General features: G+C 49.1%; 1 protein-coding gene across 4 annotated transcripts in view; it reads right to left on the bottom strand.

Annotated features, from left to right (window-relative positions):
• TEAD1 (TEA domain transcription factor 1) overlaps positions 1-16054 on the bottom strand; it is a 257750-nt gene that overhangs the window by 36739 nt on the left and 204957 nt on the right. For all 4 annotated transcript variants that reach the window (XM_082845263.1, XM_082845266.1, XM_082845265.1 and 1 more), the window contains 3 exons: positions 15457-15503; positions 14490-14551; positions 13384-13508 (listed from right to left, as the gene is read on the bottom strand). In XM_082845263.1, coding sequence (XP_082701389.1) covers positions 13384-13508; positions 14490-14551; positions 15457-15503 — 234 coding nt within the window. The remainder of the gene's footprint in view (positions 1-13383; positions 13509-14489; positions 14552-15456; positions 15504-16054) is intronic.

The raw sequence follows: 16054 nt of genomic DNA, 5'->3' as shown, positions 1-16054 counted from the left end.
GGCGCTATAGGGTTTGTTTTTTTTAATCTTTTTTATTTTATTAAAAAAATTTTTTTGGCCGCGTTGGGTCTTCGTTGCTGCGCGCGGGCTTTCTCTAGTTGGCGGCGAGCGGGGGCTACCTCTTCGTTGCGGTGCACAGGCTTCTCACTGCGGTGGCTTCTCTTGCTGTGGAGCACAGGCTTTAGGCGCAGGCTTCAGTAGTTGTGGCACAAGGCTCAGTAGTTGTGGCACACAGGCTCAGTAGTTGTGGCACACGGGCTTAGTTGCTCCGCAGCATGTGGGATCTTCCCAGACTAGGGATTGAACCTGTGTCCCCTGCATTGGCAGGCACATTTTTAACCACTGCGCCACCGGGGAAGTCCCAGTGCTATAGGGTTTAAATGATGTACTGCATACTAAGAGCTTACTGGAGCTCCTCCATTCAACAAACAGCAGACACTAAATAAATGTTAGCTACTATTATGTCTCATAAAACCTCTCTCCTTTGAGGTTCATTGAATATAACACATTAAAAGCACTGCGGAAAAGAAACATTGTGTAACTTTCTATAGCCCAAAGTTTCCCAAAGTTGTTTGCTCACAAAACCCTGTAAATATATCCTGAGGAAGTGCTGGTTTACACTCATGACCTGCTACCCACACGCTGTGGATCTCTGGCCACAATGTGGAAGGGCAGGAGGCCCAATACCCCATCTGGTGCCAGCTGTCCACATACAGGGAGTGTGGCCAGGGCCCAGCACCAGCTGGGAGAGGGCTAAGCCCCTCTCCTGCTCAGCATCAGAGTGCTATCTTTACCAAGGCTTCCAAAACCCTAAAAGGCATCAGGTGAAATGAAAAAGAGGAACGTCAAGCTCTGACATGGACCCAGCCTCTGTTCCAGCTGTCTGGTGGATTTCAGGATGGCCTGAGACCTGGATGCAGCCACGCAGGAACAGAATATGTTGTGCTGGAAGAAAACTTTTAAAATAAAGTAGAAGCCATTGTCATGTTAGGGAAGTGAGGTTATAGGGAGGGGTGAAGTACCTCTGATCTTTTAAAAATTTTCTCAAATGTCATCACATCATCTTTTCAATTATAAGCAAACCAAAGCCCACAGAAATGTATGGGGCACTGCTGCTAAGGCGCTTCCAGTCTCATCAGTCGGTAGGAGGATAAAAAACAACACAGGTGAAGCTGGGAGCACAAACACTAGTGCAAGGCCCTCAGAGATGAGGAGGTGCATGAAGAGGTGATGCCTCGTGCCTGGCCCCTCTGTTGGACCTCTAGTTACCAGTACAGGAGCAGAGGGCAAAAGGCGTTGTTCCTTCATTATCCAGACAACTGGCTGTCTCCACGTCCATCACCCAACCCTTAACCAAACCTTGCTTGCAGCAAGCTCCCAGCCCTACCCGGCTTTGAGAGGCACCATTTCTGTCACTTCTTGTGGCATCTGTAGGCAATGAGTTTACGGGAAAGAATGGAATACAAACAGAGCCTTGGGTAGGATACCTGTGAAAAGAATCAGAGTCTCTCTGCTGAGCACACCTCACTCCCAGCTCTTCTGCCTCGCCAGCTCCCATGGGCCAGGGAATCCGAGCTGGGGTGAAATTAAAACTGTTGTAACTCAGGGACCACAGCCTGGACCTCCAGGCGTCAGAGATCAGGAAGGTGAACGACCGGAGGGTAAAATTTACCGTTCTTCAATGGGGACCATGAAAGTATAGCTGAAAATCAAGGTGCTGAGCACAACGCACTCTGGAGCCAGACAAGAACCTGAAATCTCGGTTTTCTCATATGTACAATGGGGATATATGACTGTCATACAGAACAGGTTGGAAGATTAAAGGAAATAATGCACAGAGGGTGCTCGGCATAGGGCCTAGCATACAAGAAGTGTTCAATAAATCGCAGCTGCTAAGATTACTGTTGTTGCAGTGTATTATGTGAGATTAACTAGATCCTGGGGTACAATCAAAAGAACTTTCCTACTTTAGCTATCCCTCCTGCCTAGCAATGGAAAAATAAACACAAATAAGCCAAGAGCTGGGAGCAAGTTGTGAAGCTGCATGGCTGTTCAGATCCTTGATTACAGCCCACCCGTTACAAGCTGCTCGGGGTGTTGGCCTCTCACCTGTGTCTGCAGAAAGAAAGAGAACTGTGTCCAGTGTTTGTACAATGTGCTTTCTATATATGTGACCTCTATACAATGACCTCAGGGTCACTGCCTCACAATGACACTGTAGGCAGATTTTATTAAAATCATTTTTACAGATGAGGGAATAGAAGCTCAGAGATGAACAGATTTGCCTGAGGTCACACAGCCAGGAACAGTCCTGAAGTTAAGAATAAAACTTGGATCTGTCAACGCCACAGCCCATGCATTGGCTGCAAACATCAACCACACTGTCTCCAGAAGAAAATATAAATGCCTACATCCTTCTAACTCAGATCTACTTTTTCTGAAAGTTGATCTGAGAAAAGAGAAAAAAGCTGAATAACGTTTTCAAAATTCTGAGAAATGAAATTAGAGTTTGGGACAAACATAATTATTCACAGCTGCATCAGATAGAGGCTTCAGAGGTTTCTATTTTGAGGAGTTACCTTAGTGCCCAAGTGGCTGAAATGAACTGAGCATGGGCAGGCTGTCTTTGCCAAAGGAAATCGGGCGCTGCCTCCCCAAGGCTGGTGACTTGAAACCAAACCCTGACTGAGTGGCTTTATTCCTGCCAAGAGGTGACTTTGTTTCTAAGAATACAAAGGGCTAAAGAAGGCATCCTGGAGGCCACAGCAGTGGGACAAACAGACCTCCCTCTCTCCTTAATTCAACCTGGCTAGGTGAGGAATCCCTCTGCACCCAAATCTAGCAGGCTGAAAAGAAGACGTCTACCTGATATGTTTGGGTTCAAGTTTTAATGAAATTAAAACCCTAAAAACTATTTGGTGAGGCTCTACTTCCCATCCTGCCAGATCTCCTTATAAGAGAAGACTAGGGTGGATACCTCACTTCCCTTCCTCCTTCCCCAGTAAATCCCATTTTCTTTCCAGCAGTGGTGGTTTCCCCAAAACTAAAGGTGAAACACAAAACCAAAACAGGGCAGTTCTATTCTATATGGCAGAAAACAAATATTTACAAAAACAACAAAAATAACAACAACCAACAATCCCAAGTATGTGGGGAATGTACAAGCAGAAGTGGGGTGAATGTCAGTGAGTCACGTCTACCAAAGCCTAAATTTCCTTGATATCGAAGAGAGGTTAACGCTGGCTTGTTCAATCACAAGAAAGTCTCCTAGGCACTCAGTAGATATGCTGATTATCAACATATCAATGACAGCAACAGAAAAGGTGCTCACTCTGCATATTTCTTTTGTGGATTTCCGTGGAACAAATCAGCACACCTAAGGTCCTTTATATACCAGGCACTGGGGTGGGCACAGGGAATCCATGAGCTAACAGTACAAAGCCCCTCCCTTCAAAGAACCTACAGAGTGAATGTATGGAGCCAGCGTATTGCCTCTGTAGTCAGAACCATCGGCTGCCCATTAAATACATGTCCTCAAAGATTCTCATAGAGAAGACTGGGATCAAGGACAGTCAACATCCCCTCCCCTGTACATCCCATGACTTAAATCAGCATTTACCTGCTCTGTTCGTACGGATGGCAGTGTTCTCCAGCCCTAAACAGACAGTGTGATTCATTAGCAAGGAGAACGTACGTGGAATTTATCCTGAAAATGTGAATGAAGCTTCACAAGCCCAAGGTGCAAACCATGATGATAACCAAGTTAGCCATCACACGTGAGAACAGAACACACTCTCAGATTTGTCAGGGTTCAGAAAACCGACCTTCCCTGCAACTATGAGGTAGCAATAGGAGGATATGTTCTTTTGAAATGAGGGAGTAAATCAAAAAAGCAGGAGATGGGCTTCCCTGGTGGCACAGTGGTTGAGAGTCTACCTGCCGATGCAGGGGACACGGGTTCGTGCCCCGGTCCGGGAGGATCCCACATGCTGCGGAGCGGCTGGGCCCGTGAGCCATGGCCGCTGAGCCTGTGCTCCGCAACGGGAGAGGCCACAGCAGTGAGAGGCCCGCGAACTGCAAAAAAAAAAAAAAAAAAAAAGAGGGAGATGAGGCCGGAACCCAGAAGAGGGGTGAAAGGAAGACACTGGCCCGCAGCTGGGCTGCTGACCTGGACAGCAGCCAGTCCAGAGGGGACGAGAAGCTGGAGGGCTCCTAAAGGGACTAGAGAGATTCCCTGACTTAGCTGATCGTCTGGAGAAGAGTTTGAGAATTCTGTTAGAAATGCGGAGGATGAATTTGTGTAGGTATATAAAAACGGAACAAATAAAAAGGCAGTGACAAACCTTAGAAAAAACAAGTTTTACAGTCAAGAAAATGGTTCTAACCCAGTATACGTTAACCATACTGTGTACAAAATTTGCACAGGTTTGTAATATAAACACTGAGTGTTAATTAAACCAAAAATTGTGATGTAACCATATTGGGGGGGGTGAGGATGTGCTAAGTTCAGAGAGCTAAGTCCTGGTCTTCCACAGTAAGAAGTCAGAGATAACGCCTGCAGATCGATGGACTGAGATACAGAGTAGAAGCATGTTGTTTAGAAATACGGAGATACTGTACAAAGCAAGGAATAAAAGGCGGCAGCAGCTGTTCCTAAGGAGCAGGACGGGGGGGTGGGAGACAGGGCAAGGGGGCAGGCGATGGCTGCTCTGCCTTATAGGCCATGCATGGGGTGTGATCTGGCTTATACACGAAGCACATCTATTACTTTATTAAATTAAATAAACAGCCAATCCAAAACTATCTTGAAACATCATGGAGTTTTGTGAGGAAAGAACTATAAAGGGAAACAAAAACACAAAGAGTCGTGCTTCAGGATGTTCATTCCAGTTGGCCGCAAGTTCCCTGGACCTGAAAGGAGCTTGGTCAGATCATAGAGCCTTCCTAGGCTCAAATACCCAGGATGACTGAGCAGGAGCTTGGTTGGACCCTGTCTGCCTGCAGGGTTCACCAGAAAGACTGATGTTGCACCAGCACAATCCTACCTGGATTGAGATGTCCCACGGCTCAGCAGCCCCTGACACAATCTTAATACACAGATTTCTATTCTGGGTTGGGGAAATGCTCATTTTCTCTTTTTATTGCTAGAACCTCTCCAGTTATTCTTCACAGCAGTTGTAAACAGTGATAAAGGTAAATGTAATCCTAAAATCTCCCCAAAGTGACTTGTGAAGGGTAATTTAGCTACCCTGGGGGATTAACAAAGGACTTTCCCCCTCCTCCAAAGCTGTTCTGCGAGGTCGCTTTCCTTCCTGGTCTCTGGCTCTCCCTCTCTCTCTGCTGCTTAGGGAGGCTGCAGGGGAGGAGGGCTGAGCACCAGACTCAGGAGTCAGACAGGGTCTGGGTCTGAGTCCTGGCGCCGGCACCGCTTCCTAGCTGAGTCATCTGGGAGGGGCGCTTTCAGCCCTCTCCACTTCGGTAATGCAGGGATAATAACAGTACCTACCTCGAAGGAGCGTCACGATGCTTAAAGGAGATCACACGTGGAAAATCCACAATGCTGTGCCAAGCATGTAATTTGTTATTATTATCATTGCTATTATTATTTTCCCCAATAATCACGATGTTTCTGTACTTCGGGTGAGATTACTTGAAATTATGGCTGTTCCTCTGACAGCAACGAAATGGAAATACTAAAAATTTAAAGCAGAAATTGAGAGGAAAGTTTCAGACACATTGGTGACTTCTACTGTCCCGACACTGCCATTATGTACTGTACTGTAGGGCAGCTGAGGTAGGGGTGACGTGTACACGAGGCCTTGAGGAATCCGGCCCCTGCACTACCCCCAAGGCGTGTCCGTGAAGAATGCAAAGTCTGTCCTCGCAAGTGGGGCTAGGGCAGCCTGGGCGGTTGCCCATTACTGCAGATGAGACAAACCAGAACAAGCAACTCCCAAAGTGGCCACTGGGGTTTAGTTTTCTTTTCCCTTTTTTGAAAGGGCTGCTAATACGTTCTAGTCCAGAGCCCTCTGATGAGGCAGTTCACTTTTTATGCAAAAGGAAAGGGAAAGCCCTAAGAATCTGCTGGTCCTTGGCATCTGAGAGGCTCCCTTGGACACACCCCAACGCTGCACTACACTGTCTGACCTGAAGATGGCGGTCTTTCCCTAAACTTATTCCAAAAATTCCAAGTATTTGAAGAACGCAGTAAAACCTTGAAAAATGACTGCTGTCAAATAATACCGGGAGAAAAATTATAATCCACTTAGGAATTCAAAGAAACCAAGACAAATAACTCATGTCAAGGGATGCTAATGTACAAGTTGAAACAGAACAAGGACAAATCACCTACATTTGCTTCCTGTTATTTTCCTGCCTGGACAGTCTGCTCAGACACCCCCAGCGCAGCCTGGGCAACCTGTGACGGCCCCTGGGCCCTGCAGGGACAGGGAGTGGATGCAGGACCAAGCCACGGAAAGTGGCCTGCGTCTTCAGTCCCTGGGGAGAGGAGCTTGCCTGGGCTCACGCTCCAGCAGGCTCTCTCCTCAGCTAGCTGGTCCAGAGGCACCAGCCCTGTTCTGGCTACTTGGCCCCCCGGTGCTGCTTCCTCCCCTCCCTGTGCTCTTCCCAGAAAGAAACATCACTGAACACAAGAAACAAGGAACGAATCGGTCCTTCCTTCCTGGATCTCACACCAGGATGCAACCCCTCACCCCACCTCCCACTTCCACCACCACCTCCATGGAGCAGCTGCTGTTTTCTTAAAAAGAAGTGCGTCTTCCCCACACAAGTGCAGCTGTTAAGGCCCACTGGCTGAGTACAGGGACAGCGACCAGGAAGGCAGGCGGGAGTGGGGGGGGGGGGGGGCGGTGGCTGACCTGCTAAGGAAAGCAGATGGAGCCTGGCTGGGCCTCTGTGAAATGTCTATAAAACCCAGATTTCCAGATGCTTTCAATTGCCTCATCCCCAAATGGTCATGAATAAAGAGGGTGAGCGTCCAGAGAAGCTCAGACATGGAGAGCAAACCACCCACTGCTGCTACGAGAGGGTGCAGTTGGCATGGATGAGCTGACAGCACGGCTTGGCAGTCGTGCAGGACAGGGTGGGAAAGGCTGTCACAGCGACCTGTCACCTCCAGCACTGGAGAACACTCCGTGTCCCTCGTCCTACTGGAAGACCACACGTGGTAACACGTAAGAGAAAAAGCAGGCAGAAGCATGAACATTGAGCACAGCCAACCGTCAGCCCTCCTGAGGACCTGGAAGGCCAAATGTGCTTTCTGACCATTTACTCAAATACGTGATGCGTACATTAAGAACCCATGGGTTAGAATCCAGGCCCTGCTGTTTCTGAGCTGTGTGGCCTGAGCCAAGTTGCTTAAACTTTCTGGGCTGTGGTGTCCTCATCTGAACAGAGATGTCACCTGGCCTGCTCATCTCACGGGTCAGTGTGAGGTCAAACAAAACAGGAAACATGACAGTTCTGTGTGAGCCTTAGGGAGCGACACAGATGCTAGGATGCAGGTTCACTGTTAATGAGAGCCCCACACAAGCCATGAACTGGGGGAGAGAAAGAGTCTCTTTTCTGAAGGACCAGAAACCAAATCTCCCCAAAGAGCTGTTTCCTATGAACACACAACCCCGCTCTGAGATGTAGCGACCCCCTGAATCGGCAGGCACTGCAGGGCTTGGAAGCTTCTTCAGAGAGAACTTGCCCTCTTCCACTCTGTCCAGGATATAGGCGAGGATCCTCCTGGCAATCTGGAATCTAAACCTTGCTTCTGATCTTACTTCTCCAACTGAATTCCCATACAAAACAATTGACTCTTCTTTCTGCCACGGCCCTCCTCCATGTTTTATTTCCTCAGAGTTGCACTGGTCACATTTTCCAAACCAAAGTCGGGATCTGTGAGATCTGACAAAGGAATTTCAGTTGATCTGTGAATTCAGGCCTTTGAAAGAAGCGACATAAAACCATGAAATCATCCTTGGGGTCCACATTTAATCAACTGCCTGTATGGAAAAGAATCATGCTGTCTGCAGAATATATTTGCAAAACTTGAGGGACAAGACTCCCCCCAGAGGGAAGAACTCAGGTTCCCTCAGGCTGTGAAGACTGCTGACTCACTCCCCGCACTGGGGAAGTCCCATGCTTTTAGGCTGTTCCAGCCACTTAGAAATAAAGATAAGGGGCCAGGTCACTCCAGGCAGCAAAACTCCTCACCTTCTGGTTGAGGAACTGCCATCGTCCAAGCCTGGGTATCATTCGGGAATTCTCTCCTCCTGTGGAGCCCAAATCAAGGGTCCTTACTTTTCTTTCTCCAAATGTCCTGATCACCTTCCTTCACTGGCTGCCCCCGTGTGAAGCGCCTGCTACATCCAGGCTGTGCTTGGGGAGCTCAGACCTTGAAGGGCAGCCGTTTTTGCATCTGAGTGATTTTTTAATTTCTTCCAAAGTACAGTGACATGGTGAATATACAAAGGGGAGACAAACCACGGCACGGCCATTTCCTGGCTGTGGAACTTGATAATGTACCTTAATGCTGCTGAGCCTCCGTTCCATTACTGAGAGACGGGACATAAGAACAGTGCCTGTGTCAAATGCTTGGCACGCAGGGCTTGGGACACAGCTCAGCCAATGCTGGAGGTTATCGTGATGGCTGCAACTAGCAGAGGTGTCTCCCTGGTCATGTGTGCTCCTGCATATCATGGAACTTCTCCTTCCCCAAGATACTGCTCCTTCAAAATCTAAAGAGAATAATCTCCTGTCCCGCCCTCTCCATCCCAAAGCTTGCCTTTCTCTGGCTGTGTAACTCCTACCTAACCGAACTCACACACTCTCTTCCTGCTCACAGCCCTGCTTGCTCTGGAATCCAGATCACGGTAGGCATTAAATACAAAACCTCTGCCTGGGAAGGTGTGGCTGAGCTTCGGGGCGGCTGGAGGAACCTGCCCTGCACCAGGGAGCACGTAGAGGGATCCCGTTAGGCTTTATCAGGAAAACCACTCTGCAGGCACACACGGGATTCAGCTTACAGCTCATCAAGGCCGGGTTTTCATTTCTCTAAAGGAGCAGCTGCTCCAGGTCTCCAGGAACTGGGCCCTGATTACAGGCGAGGCCCTTTTAAAAAGCCCACCCTGGGTGGAGGATTTTGCACTTAACACCCTTTGATACGCAACACTGAAATCGTGTAGAAAGTGTACTTTCAAGCATTACTAACCACTTCTAAAATAGTCTTTGTTTTTTAGATCTTCCTTTCTTCACCCTCTGCTGTTTTTCTCTTAGCTTCTAGTGGAGCCAAAGGTAACAGAGGGACTGACTTGCTGGTTCTCCACCAATATAAACAACCACCGACTCCGGGAAATGTCTGGTTTACACATGAGGCAGAGCCAGCAGGGGGCGTTCATCCCCCAGATTAGTCTTCCCTTAGCTCCTTGTAGATTATGGCTGGCCACAGGTACACACATCAGATACAAATGGACCCGAGAGAACCTTTGGTTACAGGTCTCAGGATATGGAATCGACAGACCTGGATCTGAATCCTATTTCCAATGTCAGCTGGCTGCCTAATACTGGGCAGGCTATGTCATAGGGTTGGGTAAGACAGTGCTGGCTATCACCAGTACTACTGCTGGTAGGGGTGGCAGAATTGTGAAGAATCTTTAGTGGTAGCAGGTGACACGTGGTAAACCGAAGAGTGAATTTCCAGCATAGCTGGGACTAAAAGAGGTGGCTGACTAACTGAAATGGGGGAGAATTCACAAGCTTACTCAAAACAAGCATTCTGGCAAGTCTCAAGCACCAGCCTCTCCAGTTATGTAATATGTGCTTCATTTTGCAAACATAAGGTGCTGTTACAATGAACATGTAAAGGCCCTTGAGGTCCAAGGTCACACTGAAAAAACATGTAGCATGTGAATGGTTTCTTTGGCTCTCAGACTTCCAGCTATAGGAAAATTTAAAGCCATCGAAAAGAAACTCACCTGGTACATTTAAACAAATTTGGATATACTACCCTTAAAATTTAACATCAAACATTAAGCATGTTAATTTGATAAGGAAGCCAACAAAGTGACAAATAATTAAAGGTCCTAAACAAATTCAACTTGGGATTCTGCAAATCTTTGTCTACATACAGACATGTACCCATATTTCCCCCTACGTCTTTGCAATGGCTTGGGTTCACTGGAATCATGGGCCTATGGGTAGTGCTGGCAAAAACCAAGCAAATAAATTAATGAGCTTGGTGCAGTGTGATTCTTTTTCATCCCTATCACAGCCCTATGAGGTAGGTAATTCTATTTCTTTCTATAGAAGAGGCTTGGAGAGATCGTTAGTCAATGGCTGTGGGCAGGTCTGAACCCTTTTCTGCCTGTATTGTCGCCCAAGAGGAAATAAGGCACACTTGGGGAGCAACAAAGCCAAGAGGAGAATCTAGTTTGCCTGGTCCTCGGTCCAGGGTGGTCTCCCTTAAGTCCCTCCTACTCTGGAAATTCACTCTCTAGTTTACCACATCTGTCACCATTAAAGTCACGTGTTAGAGTCTAAGCTAAAGAGGCAAACCTGTTCATTCATCAGTGAAAGGTCAAATCTAGTTGAACCGTTCAGATTCTTTTTTTTTGAATTTTTTTTATTTTTTATACAGCAGGTTCTTATTAGTTATCCATCTTATACATATTAGTGTATATATGTCAATCAAAATCTCCCAATTCATCCTACCCACCCACCCCCCGCCAGTTTCCCCCCTTGGTGTCCACACGTTTGTTCTCTACATCTGTGTCTCAATTTCTGCCCTGCCAACTGCGAACCGTTCAGAGTCTTAAGTGTAATCCTGAACATACATGAAACAAGTATCTCTGGACTCTATTCCAAGGACTTGGTGGGCCCTGCCTTTCTAAGCTAGTCACCAGCTTTCACCTCCTGCTTTATCTACAACAGAGTCATCGCCCCTCGAGTGCTCTTCTCCCTTACTCATCCCTGCCCGTATCGATGCTCTACCTCTTGGCATTGAGGGCTGCTTCCTTGACGAATCCTGCCCGGTTCCCTGTCCCTCATTCACAGCATCCAGTGTTCTCCCTCCCCAGCGGTCACCACACTTTGCAGTGGCCTCATGTGTGACTATCGCCTCGTGTGCCTCCCCCACTAGACGTCACCCCCACCCCCTACCCCCGCCAAGGGCAGAGTCAGTGGCTGGCTGTGCAGCACTGGGCCGGCCCCTCCTCGGTACAGCGCCCTGAACATGCAAGTGCTCATAAATGTTTATAGAGTGGACTGAATGAATCTGCCGGTGTTTCACAGTGTGAAGCCCAATTAACACCAACAACAGGAAAAAGAGGAACTGGTCATCCTGGGCCCTAACAGGTCCATAACTGAGGAGGACAGTTACGATATGAGAGGGCTGCCATAGGCTTTTTAAATTTAAAAAAAAAAAATTGTTTCTTTTTTTGGTGATAAAACATTATATTGAGTCTTGTAACAAGGATAACAACTAACATCTTGGGACTTCTGCTTCCCAATGTCTTGGAGTTCTATTCCTTAAAAAAATGGTCAGAAGCAAAGAGAGAGATTTGCTGATACAGGAGATACACAGACTGAAAACACAATCCAAGAGACCTTCACAATTGGTGGTGGTTCACAGTAGTGAAGAGAGTACACGGAAACGGAAGATCTGAACTCCTGGTCCTCCTGCTTATTGGCTAAATATCCTAAGTCATTTAATGTGCCTGGGCCTCAGTTTCTTCATCTGTACAATGGGGAAAAAAAGAATGCAGTTCACCAGCACGTTGAGGACAAAATGAAATAACCAATGACAATGTACTCTGCGAGCAATGAGGTGTCATACAAACACAAGTTACAGAAAGCAGAAGCACAATCTGGGCCAAAAGCCCAGTCTTCAGCCAAAGAACCATCTACACTTCTCAGACAGAAGAGGGAGAAAAGGAAGGTAATCTTTTTGGTTGTTTATTTCAATGCTCCCGCAGACAGGGATTTAAGCTCTCACCATCACCCTTCTTGTAAAGCCACTCAGACACTAGAGAAGAGGATGCAGGTGGCCTTCTCTTCCCCGTTCTCAATAATCTCATTTTCCTTGACCTGCCTCAATGGGCCCAATGACCTACTCTACATCTCCTTCTTCATTTTTTCCTAATTTTGGAGCAGGCTCTATTTTTCCACCAGCTCCCAGCATTCACAATTCATAGACAGAAATGTCAGGGGGCCACACGTGGGTTCCCGAGTCTCCACTCTGGTGACGGCTGGCGGAAACCCCTCTACCTGTGGGTTCTCCCCCATCCTACCATCAGAGGCTTTCCAGCGAGCCAAAGTACAAACACTCCCAGGAGAGGTCACCTCCAGATGTCTGCATCCACGTTACTTACAACAGACGGTGAACTCACTCATGATGATTTTTCCTGGTAACAGAATGACAGCAAGGCGGCAAATACCCAGAGAGCGTGGCACCTGTGTGCTTTTGGTAGCCCCCGAGATCAGCAGGGTGGGGTGAGGTACAAATTATGGAAAGGAGTTGGTAAAGCTCCCAAAGACAAACTCATGATTTCTTTAGTTTTTGCCTTGGGCTCACCCATACACAGATGCAGTGCTCATAATCACAGCCAAGGAGTGGGAGGGAAGAAAGGGTCTCAGGCTTGTCGGGTGGGAAAGAAGGGAGGCTCACATATGCAGGGGAAATGGTGGGCCTGGCTGAGAAACAGGGGGATGACGGGCACTAGATGGGGCAGGGAAATGGGAAGGAAGAAAAGCGACAAATAGAGTCCAGATGCCAATGTTCTTGGTATTTATGGTATTATAATGCATCACATTCCACTTCAAATTACTTTAGTACTACTCTGTACTTCTCCTTCAGAAGGTAGTGACTTGCTATCTTGAGAAGACACAGCTTTGAAAAGAAGTATAGAATAATGGCTAAATGTTTAGGCTTGAGTTTTAAAGACATGAGTTTGAATCTCTAATCCGTAACTCTGTGGCTATAGGGAAATTATTTAACCTCTGTTTTCTCATGTACCACAGAGCACCTACCCTTATGGGGTTCTGTGAGGGTAAAATGTGATCCTATCTACAAGCTTTGCACAGAGCACCAGCCACGGGGCAGGGCTCAGAACATGTTACATTTTACCACGTGCAAGAGCCTGTTAAGGTCCTTCGCTACAGCTCCAGCAATCCTTGGAGTTCGCAGTCCACAGCACCATAACCATTTAGCTCTGAAGTTCCACATATTTTGTCAACAGAAATACCTTTTCTCTTAATTGAAGGGCTGTTCCGCTATCCTCCACCAGGTCTGCTTCACACAGGTTACCTGTCAGGCCTGAGGGCAGGGAAAGAGGGGCAAACCCTGGGTTCAGGACACACCTCTCTGGGCACACTCACCGAGTCTGGGTCTCGCTGCTGTTCGAGGAAAGCTGAGAACTCCACCAGGCGGAGTTTGGTTGTGCCAATGGAGCGGCCCTGCCAGGCCGGGACCGAGGGAGCTGGGGCTGACGCAGGCTCAAACCCTGAAATACCGATCGATCGTCACCTTCAACCTGGCCGCTCACCTCCCCTCGGGCCTCAGGCCAACCCCGGGGCAGGGCCCTACCAGGAGGAAAGGCCAACAGGCCCGTCCACCAGGGGGTCAGGGGTGGAGCTGAGCCAGGCAGTGGTGGGCTCTGGCCGAGGAGCCCAGAGGCAGGGCCAGCCGGAGAAGCGCAACGCAAGGGGCGGCTCCTTCTAAAGCCGGCGCCAGCTCAGGTTAAGGGCTGTGGCGTGAGAACACCTAATCCTGGGCAAAGGGGCCTCGCTGGGGACCACGACAAGAGTGACGAAGAGTGGAAGCAGGTGCTGGCAAAGATCTCCTGTGAGACAGGAAAGACAGGCAACAAAGACCTCCTGTGCTCAACCATCTCCTTCCCTAAGACTGCAGTCACCAGCACTGTGGAATACTCTCTTGGAATGCTCCGTGGTGTTGGAGCAGAGGGTGACGAGCGAATGCACGGCAGCCTGGGGAGTCTCTAACGGAGAGAGTCCCACTGAGCCTCTGCACCTGCGTGTGGCGGGAGGCGGGCAGGCCGGCTGGGTCCCCGGTTTCTGGCTGGGCTTCCGTGTAAGCGCTCCTTTAAAAGAGTGTGCTCGGAATTGAAACGCACTTCTCTGAGAAAGGGTGAGTAAAACCCTATCTGCCCTCAAGACTGGGACTGCCCCACATGGCCTGTTTATGATGAGGGAGGAACCACAGCAACTTCCCCGTCCAAGGATGACCCAGGGTCCCGAATGAAAGTGATCAGACTTCCCGTTTCTTTAAAAGCCCATGAGAAGAGCTCTCTAGAGATGACCGAGGCGAATCAGGACCGGGGAGGGGACACCCCCCTGACCCTCCTGAGCTCCGGGCTAACCCTGCCTTAAGGAGGGTGCCGGCGAGAAGGGGGCATCCATGGCTCTGCAAGTGAGGGAGGGTGTGCAGCTGTGGCACAAAGCAAGAGGGTCCCGCAGAGACTCACCTGGAATGGGGGCTGTGACCGCTGGCTGGATAGGGTAGGCCTGCTGCACAAAGGGCTTGACGCTGGAGACAGAGGACGGAGAAGAGTCAGAAACCACGACTGCAGCAGCGGCTACTTCCCAGGCCTGGCCTTGGCCTCCCACGGCTAAGGACCCACCTGGGGGCCTCGCCATCGTAAGGTTCCCTGTCTGCAGGTGGTAGCACAGCCCAGGCAGACCTCTGCCAAGACAGAGACCCAGGTATGCTGTCCATTTGAGACGGGCCAGCAGGCTGCTGGGGACCAAACCACCAAGCCTCATGCCAGTTCCGGGGGACGAGCTGGACAGACGTCAGCCTGCCTTGCACATGCTGTGATATCTACCTCTGAACCTCTCCTCTGATCCCTGCAGAGACCGAGGTCAGTGGTCACCATCTCCAGGCAAGGATTGGGACGTTTCAGGCTCTCCTTCTCTGGGCCAAATAGCTCTAGTTCTTCTGAGAATACATGGGCAGGAGTTCCTTTCTGCTTTTATCCCTAGACTGCCCTTATCTTCCAGCTTACTGAGCTTGCTTCCCTTGCCCTCAAAGCATCAGCAGGACTTTCTATTAGCTGCCCCCACTACAGGCAAAGCTGGAATAAAATGGGCTATAGGATCACCTCCACTGCCCTCTCTCAAGCAAGCACTTTCAGGAGGACCCCAGGCTCTGCCCCCCAAAGCCATGAAGGGATGGAGCCCCTCCTCCTGTTGCCAGCTGCACGACCACTAATACTTAAGGTGGGAGTGAGGTGTTTACACGTCTCCCGGATCTGAGTAGTCTCTTTCCTGCTATTGGCCTCAGTAGATAACAATAGGCGATGACTTTGGTGATCTCAGGTTAATTCTCCCTTCTCCTCCAAGCCTGCAGGCAGTCTGGTGCCAGGAAACCTCTACCCGGGGTGGGCTGTGACCAGCCCCTAGTTGTCACTGCTGCCCCCTCCTCAAACTTACTCTTGTGAGGATCCAGGCTGTCCTGTTTGTATCATTCCCGGCCAGAACTGGAAGGCAAAATGCAAAAAGCTTCAGGGTTATGAGTTCACCTCAAAGCACTGCTCAGGATGTCTGTGCACTGTAATCTTTGCTAAAGACAGTGGGTTCAGATCATCCACCAGCTGCAAAGTGACCTTCCCTAAATGCAGATATGGTCGCTGCCCTGCAGAAGATTGCAACCTACAGCTCCCTCTGGCTTTTCTTCCAGAAAATCTCCTGGACGGCAGGGACTAGGCAGCAGCTCTTCAGCGTTCACCTGACACCCAACTGAAATCTGGGTACACTGCAGAGGGTTCAAAAATATCTCATCTGACTGCTTTACCCATGTGCCTACCCACCCTTCTCCTCCTCCCTCCATTCTGAAATGTTTCCTGTGTAACATGTGCCTCCACAGCTCCCAGCACCGGGGAGAGGACACAGCTCAGAACGAGAGGCCAGGAGCTCGGAGCAGCAGCAGAGACGCCTCCTTTGCTGTGAGCTTTCCTGAGCTTTCTGGTGCCCGCTGACTGGAGGCCTGCTGGAAAGGTAGTAGGATGTCAAAGGAGTCAGAGAGCCCTGG

This window comes from Leucopleurus acutus (assembly GCF_964270905.1).
Source record: "Leucopleurus acutus genome assembly, chromosome: 8".
Lineage (NCBI taxonomy): Eukaryota > Metazoa > Chordata > Mammalia > Artiodactyla > Delphinidae > Leucopleurus > Leucopleurus acutus.
This window is presented reverse-complemented; position numbering and strand designations above follow the sequence as displayed.